General features: G+C 42.2%; 1 protein-coding gene across 12 annotated transcripts in view; it reads right to left on the bottom strand.

Moving 5' to 3' along the window:
• The window catches only part of ANKRD6 (ankyrin repeat domain 6), an 88,257-nt gene that overhangs the window by 23,984 nt on the left and 46,956 nt on the right, over nucleotides 1-17,317 (bottom strand). For 6 of the 12 annotated variants that reach the window (XM_072926636.1, XM_072926640.1, XM_072926643.1 and 3 more), the window contains 3 exons: nucleotides 11,976-12,232; nucleotides 8,902-8,994; nucleotides 3,491-3,589 (listed from right to left, as the gene is read on the bottom strand). In XM_072926636.1, coding sequence (XP_072782737.1) covers nucleotides 3,491-3,589; nucleotides 8,902-8,994; nucleotides 11,976-12,095 — 312 coding nt within the window. In that variant the 5' untranslated portion in view covers nucleotides 12,096-12,232. Of the gene's footprint in view, nucleotides 1-816; nucleotides 1,156-3,490; nucleotides 3,590-3,735; nucleotides 3,805-8,901; nucleotides 8,995-11,975; nucleotides 12,233-15,562; nucleotides 15,962-17,317 lie in introns of those variants that run through there. The other 6 variants (XM_072926641.1, XM_072926642.1, XM_030267578.4 and 3 more) reach the window with 4 other exon arrangements.

The following is a 17,317-nucleotide window of genomic DNA, read 5'->3' as shown; positions in this document are numbered from 1 at the left end:
ACTCCTCTAGACCAGGTTGCCCATCCAGCCTGGCCCTGCACACTTCCAGTGATAGATCATCCACAACTTTGGCCCACCAAAAAATAAACAACCAAAACAACCAGAAAAAACTCATGGCTTCAATCCCTGATACAAAGTGCTGAACAGCACTTGTAAAGTCATATAATATAAAATCAAGACACTAAATTCACAGCAGAAGTATCAAAATATTCTAAAGTTAAAATACAACCCGGTGTTACATACTTGCAGGAGCATACAAGCATATGTGGATATCCTGAAGCAACTGAACACAAATGGAACTGAATATGCTCTCATGTTTCTCAGTGTCTCTCTGCTGCTCTCGTCCTCTTTTGCTACAGAGAGGCAGTCGTGATATGCAGTTAAGAACTTCATTCTTGCACAATAAATGATGATGCATGACCAACAGAAGTGATCAAGGCATGAAAAATACTCATGACCAAAACAAGTCACAGCCTAAATGAAATGGGACCACAGGAATAAGCCACTTTGCACATTTCCATTCAGCTAGAAATGATTGGAAACTAATTTTCTGCTTCTTAAACTGGAGCTTACAGAAAGGAAATTTCAGGGCCTTTGGCCTTTGTTTTAAACCAGCTTGTTTTCCCAGCTAGATTCTCAAGGGTGCAGGCAGGGCAGGAGACTGGATGCAGAGCACGGGTGCCAAGCGGGCCATGCAGCCATGCAGCGATGCAGCACAGGGAGCTCGGCCGTGCCGCAGCGCCGCACCAGGGGTTCGCAGCATGCACCGGGACAGGCGGCAGGCGCAGGGCAGGGGTGATGCACAAGAGTTCTAACCTCCTTCTCTCTCTCTGATCTTCTAGGTTCCTTCCTAGCCTTTCTCTTCTGGTTTCTCTTATTTTTTTCATCCTTGATTTCCTTCACCGGGACAATTTTCTCCTGGACTATTTCTGAGGTGTGTGCTGTATGGACACTCATTGACCACTCAGAGATGGCACTGGGATCCCAGTAAGAGTTGTCAGTATTGGCAGGGAGAAGGAAGGAGTCAGCTCCTGGAGTGGCATATTCTACAGAGCTGGACTCCACCGGCTGAAATTCATAATAATCCCACTCCAGGCCACTGGAGGTCATTCTTCAACTAATTCTTAAGGCTCTTACTGTGTTTAGGGAATATATCTGTGGAACATGAAAGGGAGCATTTTAATCTCTCCACAACAATTAGAAGCTTTTTAAGTTTCTGCTTATCATCTGGCAAATTAAAACTTGTTCTTCAATTTGATCAAAATTCAAAAATAAAGTGTTAAGGTTTCTCATGTTACTTTAAAAAATAAAATGTAGGTAATTGTTTTGGATTTTTGTGTGCTATCACAACAATGCCATAGACCAAAATCAACAAAATAATTTGCTTTTCAATTAAGCATAATACTCCCCACTCTGACAAGTGTTTTCCTATCTGAACCTAAATTTGTATTTCTGGAAAACAGCAATGAAACATACAGATCTTAATCAACACTTGAAACTAAGATGCCTTCACTGCACACAGTAAAAGTGACTGAAAGCATGATCAATAGATTGCAACTAAAAGAGACTACAAACATATTTTGTGGGGCATAAACTGTAAAAATGAGTTATACAAAGAGAAGCCATAAGCAGAGAACCTTCTTTGAAGACCTATGTAAAAGGAAAGCAGAAATACTTTAGTTAATACCTATTGCAAACAAAAATCTTCATTTGGAATTTTAGACTTCCTCCTTCTGCAACAAATCCAAACACACCCTTTGAAATTCAGAAACTCCTGAGGCTCTCATCAACCCCAACCAAATTACTACTATTACTAAATACAAAGCTACACATCAAAATATATTTAAAGAAAAAGTATCTATGATTCTAGTATGCACATTAATATGGGCATACTATTATACCCGTATTAATCACCACATTTAGAAGCAGTATCCAATTGTTGTGAACAAAGCTCCTGAGGAGCTCATAAGACAATAAGTATTCTATGAGCTGAGTATTTCTACAAGTGCAAGACTCTGCACTGAACTGAAATTATGCTAAACACCGATTTACTGATTTTCTATCATGGTTATCACATTTACATATAAACAGCATAGACTTTATTCCCAGATGATTAAAACAAATGAACCAGACTTATTCAAAAAACATTTTCCACAGAAACTCAATTTGACCAAATCAGTGGAAGCTCTTGCTTTCTTAAAGCAGCAGTTTTCTTTTCTCAGGAAAACTGGCTGTATTTGTAAAGTATCTACAATTTTGTCTTAAACACCTAATGAACCATTTCTGCTGGGAGAAGTGAAAAAGCATACCCAGGATACATCTGAATAAACTGATTCTCCCATTACACTTGCAAATCTGCTCCATTTCACAGATGGGCACAGGGAAAGAATAAAGAGTGCAGGAACAAATTTTCTTCCTGGAAAAAAAAGCTTCCCTGCAGAAAGCTGGCCACATCAGTACCCCAGTCCCAAGCTCGTCAGGCAGACTGCTCATGTCTCCCAGAGAATCAGCTACTCATGCAGAGAAAGAAACCAGTTTTCCAGTTGCTATAGACTTTTAACTCTCTAGACACAAACAAACGCCCAAAGGCATTTTAAAAAGGCACCTAGACATTTCCAGTGTCCTTCTACTAGTCATACAGGTGCCACGACTAACACCTTTGGACCTCTATGGCCTTTGAAGACTCTCCACCTTATATATTACAGGGAGAACAAAACCAACTCTACCTCAAACTTCTTCCAGCGTGCCATTAAAAGTTAGCAATTAATTTGAAGGAATTGTGATTATTCAACTGCTATGGCACATTTCAGCATATATATTTTTTGACCAGTGAGGGAACGAAAATCACTCCAAAGCGCCTTAAAGCCCAGTCCTAGATTAGAACTTCTCTTACAGAAACCCAAGAAATTCCAGCAACTTATGTATTTTACCAAATGAACACAAATTACCATGTGCTAAATTCAAAGCTGGTTTTTGTTCTGATGCCTCATCACACAACAACCTCAGAGATGTGACCACCCCCACATGAAGTGTAGTGTCATCAGGATTATCTCCCCATGGCACAGCACTCTGCCACGGGCAGCTCTTCTGGATGCCGAGGGATGTCTCTCAAAAAGCATTTCCCACTTCAGGCAAACCCAAAAATGGGTTGTGTCCCCTACCTGATAAGCTCCAGCAGGTTCCCACAATGAACTCCTAGTGCATTTCCACCAGAAGCATCAGACGATGACTTTTGCACCCACCTGGCATAAGCAGAGCTCCTACAAACCTCCACAGTTTGAACAAGAGGACTAAGCTATTCACTGAACACCATCACATTTTACATTGTTTCTCACGCACTTTTGCATCTCTAATAGGGATTACATCTCTGAACAGGAAAATAGACAGATTTTGTTTCCATTTAATCCTACCTCAAATAAGTGAATGTCTACTGTAATTTGCAAATCACCTTTTCCCCTCCACCCCAAGTTAGAAGGTTGTATCTACTTACATCATCCTGAATATCCAGATCACAACCTGCCTTCAACAAAACCTGGACCACATGGAGATGACCCTTGTAGGCAGCAAGATGCAGTGGGGTTCGGCCATGCTGTGAATGAGAAGAAAATAATAACTCAAGATGAATTTCTATGCATGATAATTAAATAGAGTTTCATCTCCTTTTCATCATTCTTTTGTCTGTACCTCATCTGCAATAGTAGCAACTGACATGTATTATTGTGACAAAGGCTTTACCTTGGTTTTGTGAAAGCTGAAAACTTCTTCTCCACCTTCTGCAACATTTCAGTTTATCCCAATGACACTCTACAAAAGGGACATTATATTCATATAAGGGTCCTTCCTTACGAATTCACATCCGGCTCTGTGTCCATGCCTAAGCAGAATTCATGACTCTTTTGTTTCTGTCCCTCTGGAGCATGGAACTATCAACTACTTTCACCCTCCCTCTGTACAGCCAACTTGCAATAACTAGCTAATTCATATATTGTAATGGGCACTGTCTTTGCAAGAGAGGTAAGAATTACTGAGCTCTTGCACATGACAGATGCTCCCCTGAAAAGGAATGGAAGGCATATAGTCATTCCAAGTGACCTCATGTATATGACAATCAACTTCATTTTGCCAAAGATCTGCCAGTTTTTTTAGACAATACTTATTTTTATCTCTCTCTCAGTAAAATCTCAAAGTGAGTGAAACACCTTAAGATCTGTGAAACAACACTAAAATGTTCACTGCAGATTATTTAATGGCAGTAAAGGAAACAGGATTCCAGCAATTGCTAAATTCACGAAGTATCTTCCTTAAGAATGCTGTTTTCTCCACTAGGCACTTTGTGAGGGTCACATTAAAAGTCTTCACCTGTATTTATTAGATATCTTCACTATCAGTGTTGTTGTCTATTTTTCCACCCAATGATTTATCCTGCAAAGGAACATAAACAGCCCTAACCCCACAGAAGGGGCAAACACTTCAAGAGCTGTCTGACTAGTGGCTTGAAGTACACTGAAGGCAACAATTGGCTCTCTGAGGTTTTAAGCAACTTCTTCACTATGTAATAAACCAAGCTCAAGACAAGATTGCTTTCATACAGCAAACCCCATACCCACATACCTGGTAAAGCCTTGTTAATTCAGCCTTTTCAGAGCAAAAAGGAAAAACACTGTCGGAATCAACAGAATGGCTGAGGGCAAAATGTTTGTGCCATTACTGATTAGTTGTGCTATGCTTCAGAAACACTAAGTGTTGATCAATTGTCCTACATTATTGACTTAAAGGGGCAGATCTGAGGACAAAATCCTCACTCACACTGTAACACATGGATCTCTCAAAACCTGAATGCTGTCCCCTCCTGGCAGCAGCAGTTCACTCCTGTGAGAGAAACTTCCATTCTTGTCCTGCTAAAGGCATGGGAAGGGCTCAGCTTTGTTGTCACCACTGCCCCTGGACAACATCTAGCATCCTGTCTGGGTGCCTCTGGCTCTATCTGGCCACAGGTCCCTAAAATCCTGTCCCTGGATCGAAGGGCATTGACCTGCACTGACCACACTTCCTTCTCCATCAGCCTGGAGAAGAGCCAAGGGGATGTTGTTGTTCCAGCTAACTCATTAGTAGGGGGCATAAAATCCCCAGGCAATAGAGGAATAAAAAGAAATAAAGGCGGAAAAAAGAATAAAATAATTTCTTCTTAAAATACCAAATTGACAAATCATTCCCAACAATGGACAGTATGTTTGGATTATGAATATGTGCTGTGAATCAGCACATTCAGATTTACAGGTCCTGACTTTCTACATTCCTTAATGACATTAAATAAATCACCTAATCCAGGCGTCTATCTCACTTTCTGGAAGGTTATTAATACACCATGAAAACAATTTATAGCATTCTGTGTATGGAGAAGGAAAAATCCCAAACAAACCCAACCTGAAGCCAGTTCATGTGCTTTAAAAGGAAAGTGTCAACAACATGAATATATATTCCAGCAGGGAAACTTTCTGATAAGATAACCAGCTCTAACCACTACAAAAATGCTGACATGCAGTTAAAGGGACTGCATTAAAAGTAAGCTATGAAAGCAGAATAGGAGTTTATTTGAATACAAGGGACATATTTTCCTTATTAAATACACCTTCCTGTGCAATTGCCACATGAACTATTACCTGCTAGCATGGTTGAGCTGGAATACTAAAGCATCATTTTTATTCCAGAGTGTTCATGTGTTTCAGATTCTCTATCCAGAAAAATAGGTTGAGAGGCATCTCACCTACTGGAAAACCCTAAAGAGAGGCCTCCAGGAACCAGAGTTTTTGCACACATGCAGTCCTTGAGTTCTTCCTACTTTAAAGGGACACTATAAACAAAAACTACGACACTAACCAGGAAAGGAGACTGATTAGAGGCTCAGGCTTTTGGAAAAGCACTGATCATCTCAAGATTAATCACAACCCTGCAAGAACCAGCAATGCCAGATTATCTTTTTCTTCCCAGCAACATCAAAATGAGAGTAGAGATGGGTGGTACAGCTGGACACTCTTCCAGTGCGGGCAATGCAAACACCTGGAAAAACATCAAATCCCCACACAAATACACATACACACAGGTATGGATGTACATACACATGCACACAACAATCCAGAACAAACTGTGAGGAAGAAACAAGGCAATTTGGATGCCCCTCATGCTGTGAGGACAAATTTGGAGCAGAGGAAGCTTTGGAGACAAACACTGAACAAGTCCATGCCACACCAGCAAGTCAGGGCTGCTCTTGCCTTCATGTCTTTAAGTCAAACCACCAGCCCACCAAGTTTTTCTCTCACAGCAATTCATCCTATCCCAAATATATAGGGTGCAAAGAGATGAAGGCAGACAGACAAAACTCCCTCTGTGTGTCTCCTCCATAAAGACATTCTGCACTCAACACAGCAGCAAAGAGAGGGTTTATCAGAATACACACAAGGGACCTAGGGGAAAAGAAAACATGCAAACCAGAGTGTCTCCTAGATGCTCACTTCAAGGACACAACACCAAACCCAGGGACTGTTCCACATGCAGATTACTGACTTAGAAGCTTGTGAGCCTTGACAAATATGAACTGTAATGTTTTGGGGGTTATTACAAATACAAATGAGACACTTCTACAACTTAGGATTAATGAACCAATAAAGCAGTCATTCATATGTAAAAAAAAAAGCAATTTGGACTTCTATTCAAATGTAAACAATTGCTTCATCAGGCAACAAATCATACAAATGGCCCTGTGTCACGGACTTATTGACAAAATAAATGGCACCTATTGGACTACAGCTACAACTTCCAGCTACCGTGACACACTGCAGTAGCTGTGGGGTGTATGGGGTCAAGCCAAGCACTACAAACAGCCACATGAACTTCAGCAGTAAAATGCAAGGGTAGGTTTTTGTTTGCATTAAATCTGCACGCTAACTTCCAGACATTGACAGGCAGCTGTCGATACACACCACTTAAAGCAGAATCCTCCCAGCATTGCTGCCAATGTGTATGCACTCCACAACAAACCCATACAGGGAGCCTCAGCACGGTAAGCTCCATGATCTTTCCTTGTGTTTTTGTATGTGTAGGTACTTTTCTGCAGGTACATCCAGTTCTCCATCTCACCCTGCTCTGGTGATACATAAGGACTGTTTTTTATTCATCCATTCTGCACTCAAAAAAAACATGCCTGTCCACATTTTATTGGAAAGCCTGAAAGCAAAATCCAAGCCCTGTCACATTGTTCATGCTGATAATTTGTTGGACTGTTCTCCATGAATAACCTGCTCACTCAAGTCAGCAGAAAGCTTCTCATTGACCTCAACAAGCATTCAGCAAGTTCCAAAGTGTTTGTTAGTCCCTTTTAATTTATCTTTATTTATTGTTTAAAACAGACACAAATAGCTTTTCAAACTGAAGGAGTGCAAAAATGTGAAAGCACCAAAACACATTTATTTTTTTGTTTCCCTCTTATATTAAAAAAGAAGAAACAGAGACTGCTTTAAGGAACTCAACATGCTCTGAAGTTGAGATTTAAAGTACCCCAGCATTACAAAAGTGTTGCTATATGGTGTGTTCATGACTACTTCAGAAATTAAATCAATTACTGAATCAAAACAGAAGCACTACCTTTTGTATTTCTTTAGGGCTTTCTTTCTGAATGATCATCCACTCTCTGCAGAATTCAATTTTGTAGGTATGATCAATGCAGAGGTGTGCTCCAGCTTCTGCACGAGTTTCTCATGGATTCACAGATGTCTTTCAGGCATCCACCTGCTCTGGTATGGGTCTGCCTCCATGGGCTGCAGGGGAATCTCAGCTTCACCATCTGAAGCACCTCCTCCTTCTTCTCCACTGACCTCAGTGTCTGCAGAGCTGTTCCTCTCACATATTCTCATGGCTGTTCCCTGACTATAATTACATCTATCTGTAACTTTTTTTTTTTTTTCCTTCTTAAATAAGTTATTTCAGAAGGGTTCCCACCATTGGCCAAGCCTTAACCAGCAGCACATCCATCTTGGTGCCACCTGGCAGTGGCTCTGCCAGACCTGGGAGAGCTTTTGGCAGCTTCTCACAGAAACCACACCCGTAGTCCCTTCCTCTACCAAAACCTGGCCATGCAAACCCAAAACCCTCAGGAAAGGGACAACAACGTCCTGGGAGGACAGCAAGGCACATCAGCTCAGCAATAAGTCCCAGGGCTTTTGTGCCAGAACTGCAGCTGTCAATAATTTCACTGAAAGAGAACACTAAAAAAGACTTGAATGAAGGGACTAGCTTTCTTGCTTGGAAGAAAAGGCTTAAGTTCTTATTTTTCCAGTTTTTGCAGCTTATTCACCAAAGTACTTGATAATGGCACCTGCTTGTAGGATCAGCTGGTAAGTATGACCCGTTGTTCAGGATATTTTTTGCCCTTTTCATAAAGGAATCAGCTACACATTTCACACCTGTGAAGAATGTCAGACAAAAAGGTGTAAGAATGGAAATTATCTCTTTGTCACATCAGGCAGAGCAGCGACAGAGCACCCTGATCAAGCAGGTGCCCTTTGAGAAGAGCAGAGCCACGAAGCCTCTGCTGAGCACCACAGCTGCCCTGGGCCACAACCCCACATGGCTGGGGGCAGAGGTCCAGTACCACAACAAGTGCTCAGTGCAAGTGCCACGCAGTGCCACCAGCCCTCTCCCACTGTGGGCTCCCTGATGTCAGATTGCTGTCAAATGTGTGACCTAGCGGCCATCAGCTCCTCTTCAGATATTTTAGAAGGCCCCAAATCTGCAATGAGCCTGAGGGTCCCTCACTGGAGTCAGAGGAGGTGCACGTTTCCATACTAACTTCACCTGCACAGATGCCTTGCTAGTAATGCTGCCCAAATGAAACAAGTGCATCCTCACCGTAATGCTGAAGTCAGCACCTGGACATCTGTATGTGTATTCTTCATTGGATTTTGTTTCTTTCATATTCTTCCTCTTTTTTTCTGAAACCATCTACTCAGAAGTGACAAAAATAAAATACTATTTTACAGCTGAATTGCTGTTTACTGAAGCAACAATTAACCATATCATATGACCTTACAAACAGGACAAAACCAGAACTGGACAAGTCAGCTATAAGGCATTTACTAGTACTTGGTTTGTTACAGAAAATATCCTTCATTTTTCTTGGGCTATGCTCAATTAATCCTTTTTGAATAAAGAACTCTAGCATTTATCTCTAGATCCTGGGCACTTTAATCTGTGGCTCTGCAGTGTTATTCACAACAATTGGTCTGTGCTTACAGATACAGATCAGAAAGATATTTAAAGCCTGCTGTGATGGGGGAACTTTTTCTTTCCCTCCAAAGAGCTTTGTCTCCATGTATCTTCCTCCAACAAAACCCAGAGAATTCAGCATTAAGTTTGGTTGACAAGTACTAAATCCATGTTTTTCTTTTTTGGAAGTGAACCCTTATAATTTATAATTAGGCAGAACAAACTGAAAACTACTAATGAAAGCAGAAGACATACAGGTAAACCCAATCCAAGGCAGGCAGATTTATTTTTATGCTTTATTGTGCAATGAGTTTTATCCTGGGGAGAAGAGGGTTATGGGTTTCAGTTTATCTAAAAGCTTGGTCTGTTTAACTGCACTACAAAAATTTTGCCATCTAATTTCCATCCTAAAATTAAGAATCTCTGTCCTGAAATTGTCCTTATTTTGTGCTTAGAAGAAGACTGCACAAGAACCTGTTTTTGTAATAGTTAAAAAACCCCTCCAGTTTCTATATACATGAGTCTAATTTAGACATGCTTGCTCTTGTGACAACCTTGTCCTTTACTTTAAACAGATCTTTCTCCTTCCAGCCTTTGTGTGTCATCAGATTAGCAGGCCAAGGATTCCAGGGTATGTTTATATAGCCTTTTGTAGGCAAATATGCACATGCTCTCCCTATGCAGGTGGGTGAGAGCCAGATGCAAACTCCACACTGTGCACACCTGGACAGGACATCATGGAGCCTGAATGGATGGGCTCTGGTGAGGGCACCAGGTTGGTCTCACACCTCTTGGTTTGCACTGAGCTCAGCCCTCTCTGCCTGATAGCATGGAAGGAGTAATAGTCTGTGTGCCTTCGAAACACGCCTCACACACAGCCTTGGCTGCTGCTCTGAGACAGTCCCTGCTCCTCTGGGTGCACCCCTCCACAGTCCTGCAGATCTGACTTCATCTCTTCTGAGCAGGGCTTGTCACCAGGCCACCCAAGTACCTCATCTGTACTTTCTGTCGGTGTGCTGGGATGCATCCAGAAGGACAACAGGGACAGCTTTTGTCATCTTCCCTCTCTGGGTTCCACAGGGATGACCCACAACTTCCAGGAAAGTGCTGGAAGTTCCAGCACAATGCTGAACATTCCAGCTACAATGCTGTAGTACTTGGTGAGCTACAAGGATGCCCTCAGAGCCCAAAGCTCTCCAGCGTGGTTGGCAAGCACATGTCTCCACAGAAACACCAGCACTTTGCACCTGGCCACAGTTTTGCTGCCAAATGAGCTTTGTTTTGATTTTCCACACAGGGCAGAACAACAAAGCAAGGCAGCCACCTAGGCCATATAGGAAAGAAAAACTTGTCAACTCCAGGAAATCTGCATTACATCAAATTAACCTGATTTTGTGTTTCAAAGTCAAATCTACACTATTTGTTTCTTACTGTAATTAGCAGAGATCCCCCAGCAGCCATAAAGCTCATAATCTTAAAAAAAAAAACAAAATAAAAACAAAAACAAACAAACAAAAGAAAACACAACCACAAAACCCTGAGCTACCATTCAGGTATGTATAAATCAGTATTTCCTGGTCTATTACTGACCACCTTTAATAGTTGTTGATCAGCTACAGAGCTGCTTGGACAACAGAACCAAACAGCTGTTAACATGTAACTATTCATGCTTATTACATCTGTGCTTTGTATCTACCAGCAAGAGGCTACTCATTTTGGAAAACAAAACTTACACACACAGATTGTCCTTGGACCACTCCAACTTTCAAAATATGTATTATCTACAACTCAAACACTGTGAAGGGACTGAAAACAACTGTCACTGACAGATAAGCATTCTTTTCCTCTTTTTTATCAAATGTGCTTTCTATCAGTAAATATTAGCTTCCATACATACGTAACATTCAAAACCAATATGGAAACACAAATATAAGTAGGTAGGATGGCAAACAACAGTTCATCAAAACGTACGCCCCAAATTTTATGTTACAGTTCTAAAGATTTTACTTACCTAGTTATTTTAAGGTTTTTTGCTGATCAAACTTTCTCTGCAACAGGCAATTACATCTCATCTTTTCTAAGATAGTATTATTTATAACATGTTGAGCATTAAGAATAGGTGAATATCAGTTTGAACTCACTTGTATCTAAGCAGAAATCATTTGACTTTGATTTTTCTCAAAGGTATGGGGAATACAATTTGCAACTCCCAAGTTTGGAACTAAGGGACTACATAGAACAAATCAATGAAGAGGTTGGGTGTGAGGCTGCTGCACCAAGAGACTTGAGCAGCAAGAAACACTTTCTGCATCCCTTTACCCTGCCACAAGAGGTGGCTATTCCCCATCCCCTCACCCGGGGAGATGCGTACCCTGAACCGCCTTCCCTTGACAGTGATGAATCGCTCCATTCATCAGGTCACACAGCATTCAAAAGTCAATGCATGCTTTGAAAACTGTTGCTCCCCTCTGTCGACACACTGTGTTTGCAAGGGCTAAGTGTTCATCACAGCTGCACCCACTGCAAAGGGTATAAACACAAGACGTGCACTATATTGCAAATTTGCGTGAGCTATTAAGTGCAGACTTTAAGGAAATCTGAACACTAACTTCAGTCACATTCAGATTGGTAAAGCTAGGAGGGCATTTTCACAGACAATGGTCTAGAAGAGTTACATTAGTTCCCAGGGCTTTTGCAAAGCGTTTTTCTCTCGTTACCTTGGTAACTGCTACCTTGGCACCCCTGTTGATAAGCTGCACCACATTCTCCACTTGGCCTTTGTAGGCGGCTACGAGCAGGCGTTCTGAAAGCACGGCGACCACATCCTGCTGGCTCATGAATTAGGAGAGAAAGGTTTTCAGGTTTCTTCAGTCCAAAAACAAAGGCTTGGGATCAGTTCAAGCAGCATGCAGGCAGGCGAGGAAGGATTCCTGCTCCCTGGACAGTGATGCTATTGCTATGCCACCCATTGGACCTATGGATCAGAAAACAACACAGCTGTCAGCCAGCTTTCAGAAACAGAGCAGCTCCTCCCTGAGCATTCATCTTCATATTGGCTCGGGAGGGGACCACAAAAACTCCTGAAGACATTGCTCTTCTGCTGCAAGGTGGAGGGATGTAGACAGTAGCATATTTTAAATATGCCCTCATTCCCCTTGGTGGGGAAAAAAATCCTCAAACTTTCTGAGAGCTTAACTCTCTTTCAGCCTAACTTCTATTTTTGTGGTCCCCTTTTGTCCTCTCTCCCCCCACCAGGTTTCCCGGTCTTTAATTAGCCAAGGATGGGTTAACTACTGCTGGCCAAACAAAGGAGAATAGGTTATAGTTACTGGCTGCTGATATAAATATACAAACCTCTGCCCTGGAAGGATTGAGTGCAGTCAGCAATTAAAGCAGCTGACTGTTCCCTCACAAGTATAAAATGCTTCACAGCCTCCCCTGAACCATCCCAAGGACACTGCTGGGAAAGATCACAACCTGCTATTGAGAAAAATCCATCTTTGTTGTCACTGAGAAATTATGTTCTCCCCCCAAGCTGACATCATTCCCCATTGATCCCAGAAACAATTCAGATTTAGCACTCATCATGAGATCTGTATGTTTGTCTCCCCAGGCTTTACTGACCCATCCAACAAGCCATCAGAGCTGAAAAGAGTTTTCTGGTATAATTACAGAAAATTTATCCACTGATCACTTTGAGCTGTGGGATCCAGAAACTGCCCGGTTTGGAAGATTTCAGCTTTATTTGTGCTCTTCTCACTTCAGTATTTAATTGTTTCAGTACAGGAAAATCACCTTCAAGATATCCAGTGTATTTACAAATTATCTGTCCTCCTCTCTTGAAATATAACTACACTGCTCCTTAACAGCCACCAGTGCAAAACCCTCTGGATAGTCAAAGAGTAATAGGTGCAGGGTCCAGATGATCTTGGAGATCAGTACTGGAATACAGTGTCTTTTACCCTTATGTTATCCTTTAAATCCACCTCAGAACAGCTATAACTAAAATTGTAGGTTAATTTTTAGAAGTAGATGGCAACATAATTTAATTAGCACTCCTAAGGTGATTTATATTAACAAATCTTAGAATGTTTTATGAGCTTTAATTCTTATAACACCCTTTGAGGTGAACAATATGGAGAAGAATATTACATGCATCTTAGAAAAAAGCCCTTGAAAGCATAGGAAAGTTACTGCTTTCTCTGAAGTAGATAGAAAGTTATGCCACTAAAAACTCCAGGTAACTGACTTTTGATTTCTAAGTATAAGCATTAGGCAATACCATTTCCAGGTAAAATATTCAAGTTAGCTTTTCCTCACCTTTCTCTTCCTTTCTAAATGCAAACATATTTGGAGCAACATGGAAATATCTGCACATTTATTTAGAGAAACCAGACAAAGAGTTTCTCGGCCTCAAAGTCAGCATAACATAGGAAACAGAGGAGTGGTGCTGAACCCTGTGCCACTGGACTGGTTTCACCCACACCCTCAGTGTGATGGACACGGTTTGTACCCTGGTAAAATGGAAAATAGGGAAGATGGAAGAAAAAAGACCTCATATCCTTCACTAGCACATCATACCCTGCTCCTCTGGCAGAGTGCTGTACACATTATAGTACAAACCATTTACAAAGTGCCAAGAAACACATATGGCCTACACTTAGTAATTTGATATGTGACAAACAATGCAAGTTTCAGTCTTACCTACCCAAGTATTTGATTTCCAGTGGTGCTTCCAAAGCAGGTGGAACGCCCACCCTCCCTCAAGACCTCCCATCACCTACCCATGATCCCGGCCCCCAGCTCACAACACATCCCTGACTCTCCCATCACATTCCAAAGTGGAGCTTCCATAACCCAGGAGCACACCCCACAGCTCTCCTCCATGACCAGTACACAGTGCAGGGCACACCTTACAACAGGGAGCTCTTCAGGAGAGGATGGTGTGTTTCTGTGCCAGCCCCTGCCTGGGCAGTGGTAGTTTCCAGGTGAACTGTGCCATCACTTGCTTGTCCCCAGCGTTACCCCTAAGCTGGCTGCCAACACTTTGGCTGGAGGCATGTACAATACACTGACATCTTAAAATCTCCCTGGTCAGAACCTGCTTTGTTTTCTTACCACTTAAATTAAAAAACAAAAACAAAACAATGCAGTGACATCATTGTCACTGACAGATTTGCATATTCACTACAAAAATCCCAGTCTCAATGGAGACATTTTCCTAATATACTGATATTTCTGTGCAAGTTTGCAGAAACCATGATGCCATCACATCTTAGCCACACCACTATAAAGACAGTAATACCTCAACAGTGTAGGGCTGGAAAAGTCTGGATAATGTATGCAAGGTAAATGCTGGAAATCATACTCCCTAGTTGAATTATTCTCCCTCTCTCAGATTGTTTTCCCACTACTGCAGCACACTGACATCATGAGCTTCCTCCTGCCATGCCCTGCCACACTGGAGTGATGGACTGTGACCACATCACTGCTATCATGGAGCTCGCCTTCTTGTCTTTTCCACCACTTGGATCATAAATAAAAGCATAGCAAGGAGCTGATTCAGCTATTGGTCTTTTATGGGTATCTCCCACTTTGCCCAGGTCTCCAGCAGGTGTTGGTCCTGTTCCCAGAGGGCAGTCACAGCATGAGCCTGGCTCCTGCTCAAACAACAGGTCATATTCCCTGTGACCACATCTGCTTTACGTCTCCTCAACTGGGATTATCTGCAGTTCAGAAAAGTGCGTCCATTTAGAACAGGAAGCCCAGACAACTGAAAGACCAACTTTCTTTTTCTCCTGAGCTGGTAGAAAAAGGTGATGGGTGAACAGTGGAAGTGGGAACAGCCTTCTCATTCCCCTCCCCAGGGACCCATTCCCAGCACAGTGGCTACGCTGGCAGTGGCATCGATCCCCCCAGCTTTTAACTCTCTATGTGCCTCAGACACACAAAGTGTCTTTTTCCTTGACCACGTCGGCAACCCCAGCAGCAGGAGGAAGGTACCAGATGCCCAAGGACTGCAATTAAAGGCTTGACTGCTCCTTTCACACCCAGATGGTGCAAAATGAACCCGACAACACGATTACAGGCACTGCATCGCATCCCTGCTGCCAGCACCTGCTGCCCAGAATTAAATCCCTCATTATCACCCCCAAGCTCCAGAAGCTCAAGGGAGGCACAGAACATGAGAATATTCAAACCTTATGCCTTCAAAACGACAACAAAAAAATTATTTTGCTTTAACATATTTTTAAATTAAAAACAGCCATCTCTGTACTTCTTTGTTTAAGATCAGATTACTTACCTGGGGTGGGCTGGGAAAGCAACACCTACTTCCCAAGACTCTCCAAGGAAACTGGCCAGATGTGATGCCCACAGGTTCAGCTGCTTTGTTGTGGGTCAATCCCTTCCGAGGATAACGCGCTCACCCCATCAGTGGAGTGTGGAAAAGGACAGGCTGACTGTGGATTAGTGTTCCCAGTCGGCAGCTGCGAGGCACCGTCCCCAGGCGCTGAGGTCCAGCTGCATCCCCACGGATTATGCTCTCAGCTCACTGAGCCACACTGCCCCACGGACACTTAGGAGATGTCTGTCTGTCTGTCTGTCTGTCTGGGGTGCCACAGCAGCCTGTGGGTGGGCAGCTGGCTGCTCGGTGGCAGGGCTGTAAAGCTCCCAGCTCTGTCCTCTCTCCCGCGCAACTGGCATAGCTGGCAAAAACACTCTCTGCTCCTTTCCCCTCCCCAGCTCCCTCCCCTCCAAACTGCTGCCAGGCTGCTTCAGTGGCCGTAGCGCCTGCACGTCAGTGACAAAAAAAGCACAGGAATGATGATTTACAAAAGCCAAAGGACAGTCCAGGAAACATCAAACATCACAGATACTGAAAGGCTAGGTGACAGACTCTCCTAAATGCATGCAAATGGTTAAAGCCAGCAACTTCCTTGCTGAGGGAAGAAAAAAGCCAAAACTATGAAAGATTTAGGAGCTATGAGCTAATCAATTTTAAGAAGTTCCCTGTGCTAAATGGAAAAGATTAAATGCCAGAGCACAGGTCATTCTCAATGCAATCACTAAGTTAAATTAGTATTTGAATAAAAGGATGCTTACATAGCTAACACAAAGTTTCCACGTGTGCTGAGGTACAAGATGAAAGGGGAAAAAGAAGAAGGGAACCACAGTTTTTTGCAAGGGATCCCAAATTCTCTTTTTTAGCTTATCAACAGAAATGATGCTGAACAGAACCACAGAATAGAATTATGCTGAATAGAATCATAGAATAACAGAATTTCCTCCGTTGGAAGGAATCCACAAAGATCATTGAGTCCAACTCCTGGCTCTGCACAAGATGGCTCTGCACAAAATTCTACCATGTGCCTGAGAGCGTTGTCCAAATGCTTCTTGAACTCTGGCAGGCTTGGGGCTGTGAGCAATGCCCTGGGAGCCTGTAGCCCAAGAAAAAAATCTCAGCATCTGGTAGCTTTATTTTATTCAACATAAACAATGGAATAAAATTAGTCTAAATTATTTCGGAACACCCCAATATTAAGATATGGAGCTTGACCATTTTGTTACAGGAGAGTAGATAAAAGCTACTAATTCATAATAACAGTCTTTCTAAGAAAATTTCCTACATCTAAATACTGCTTATCTCTTCTTTGCTTGACTCTCACAGCAAAACGGGTTTCTTTTTTATTAGTACATAACAGTATAAAATCTATAAAATGCTTTTTCTCATCCAGCCTTTTTGCAAAGCAGTTTGTCATACACAAAATATGATGTAAACACTAAGATCATATTCACTTTAGAGTAACAGCATTATTCAGCAGAGTGGATTATTGCATTAGAAAGAGTGGGTTTCCTGGAACTCATTTATCATTTACTGCAGGATGCTAATATATCTGCCATTTCTTTCAGCTGACTTTAAAAGGGTTTGTCCAAGACACCGGCAGCACTGCTTCCCTTTCAGTGATTTTTCTTTAGTTTCTTCATGGATCCAGTATAAACTACTCAGGAAAAATATTTAATTTGCTAAAGGGAGAACACTGCCTCTCACCCCTTCCTG

The sequence above is a fragment of the Taeniopygia guttata genome, chromosome 3 (assembly GCF_048771995.1).
Source record: "Taeniopygia guttata chromosome 3, bTaeGut7.mat, whole genome shotgun sequence".
Classification (NCBI taxonomy): domain Eukaryota; kingdom Metazoa; phylum Chordata; class Aves; order Passeriformes; family Estrildidae; genus Taeniopygia; species Taeniopygia guttata.
The sequence above is the reverse complement of the archived record's forward strand: the minus strand, read 5'-3'. Positions and strand labels throughout refer to the sequence as shown.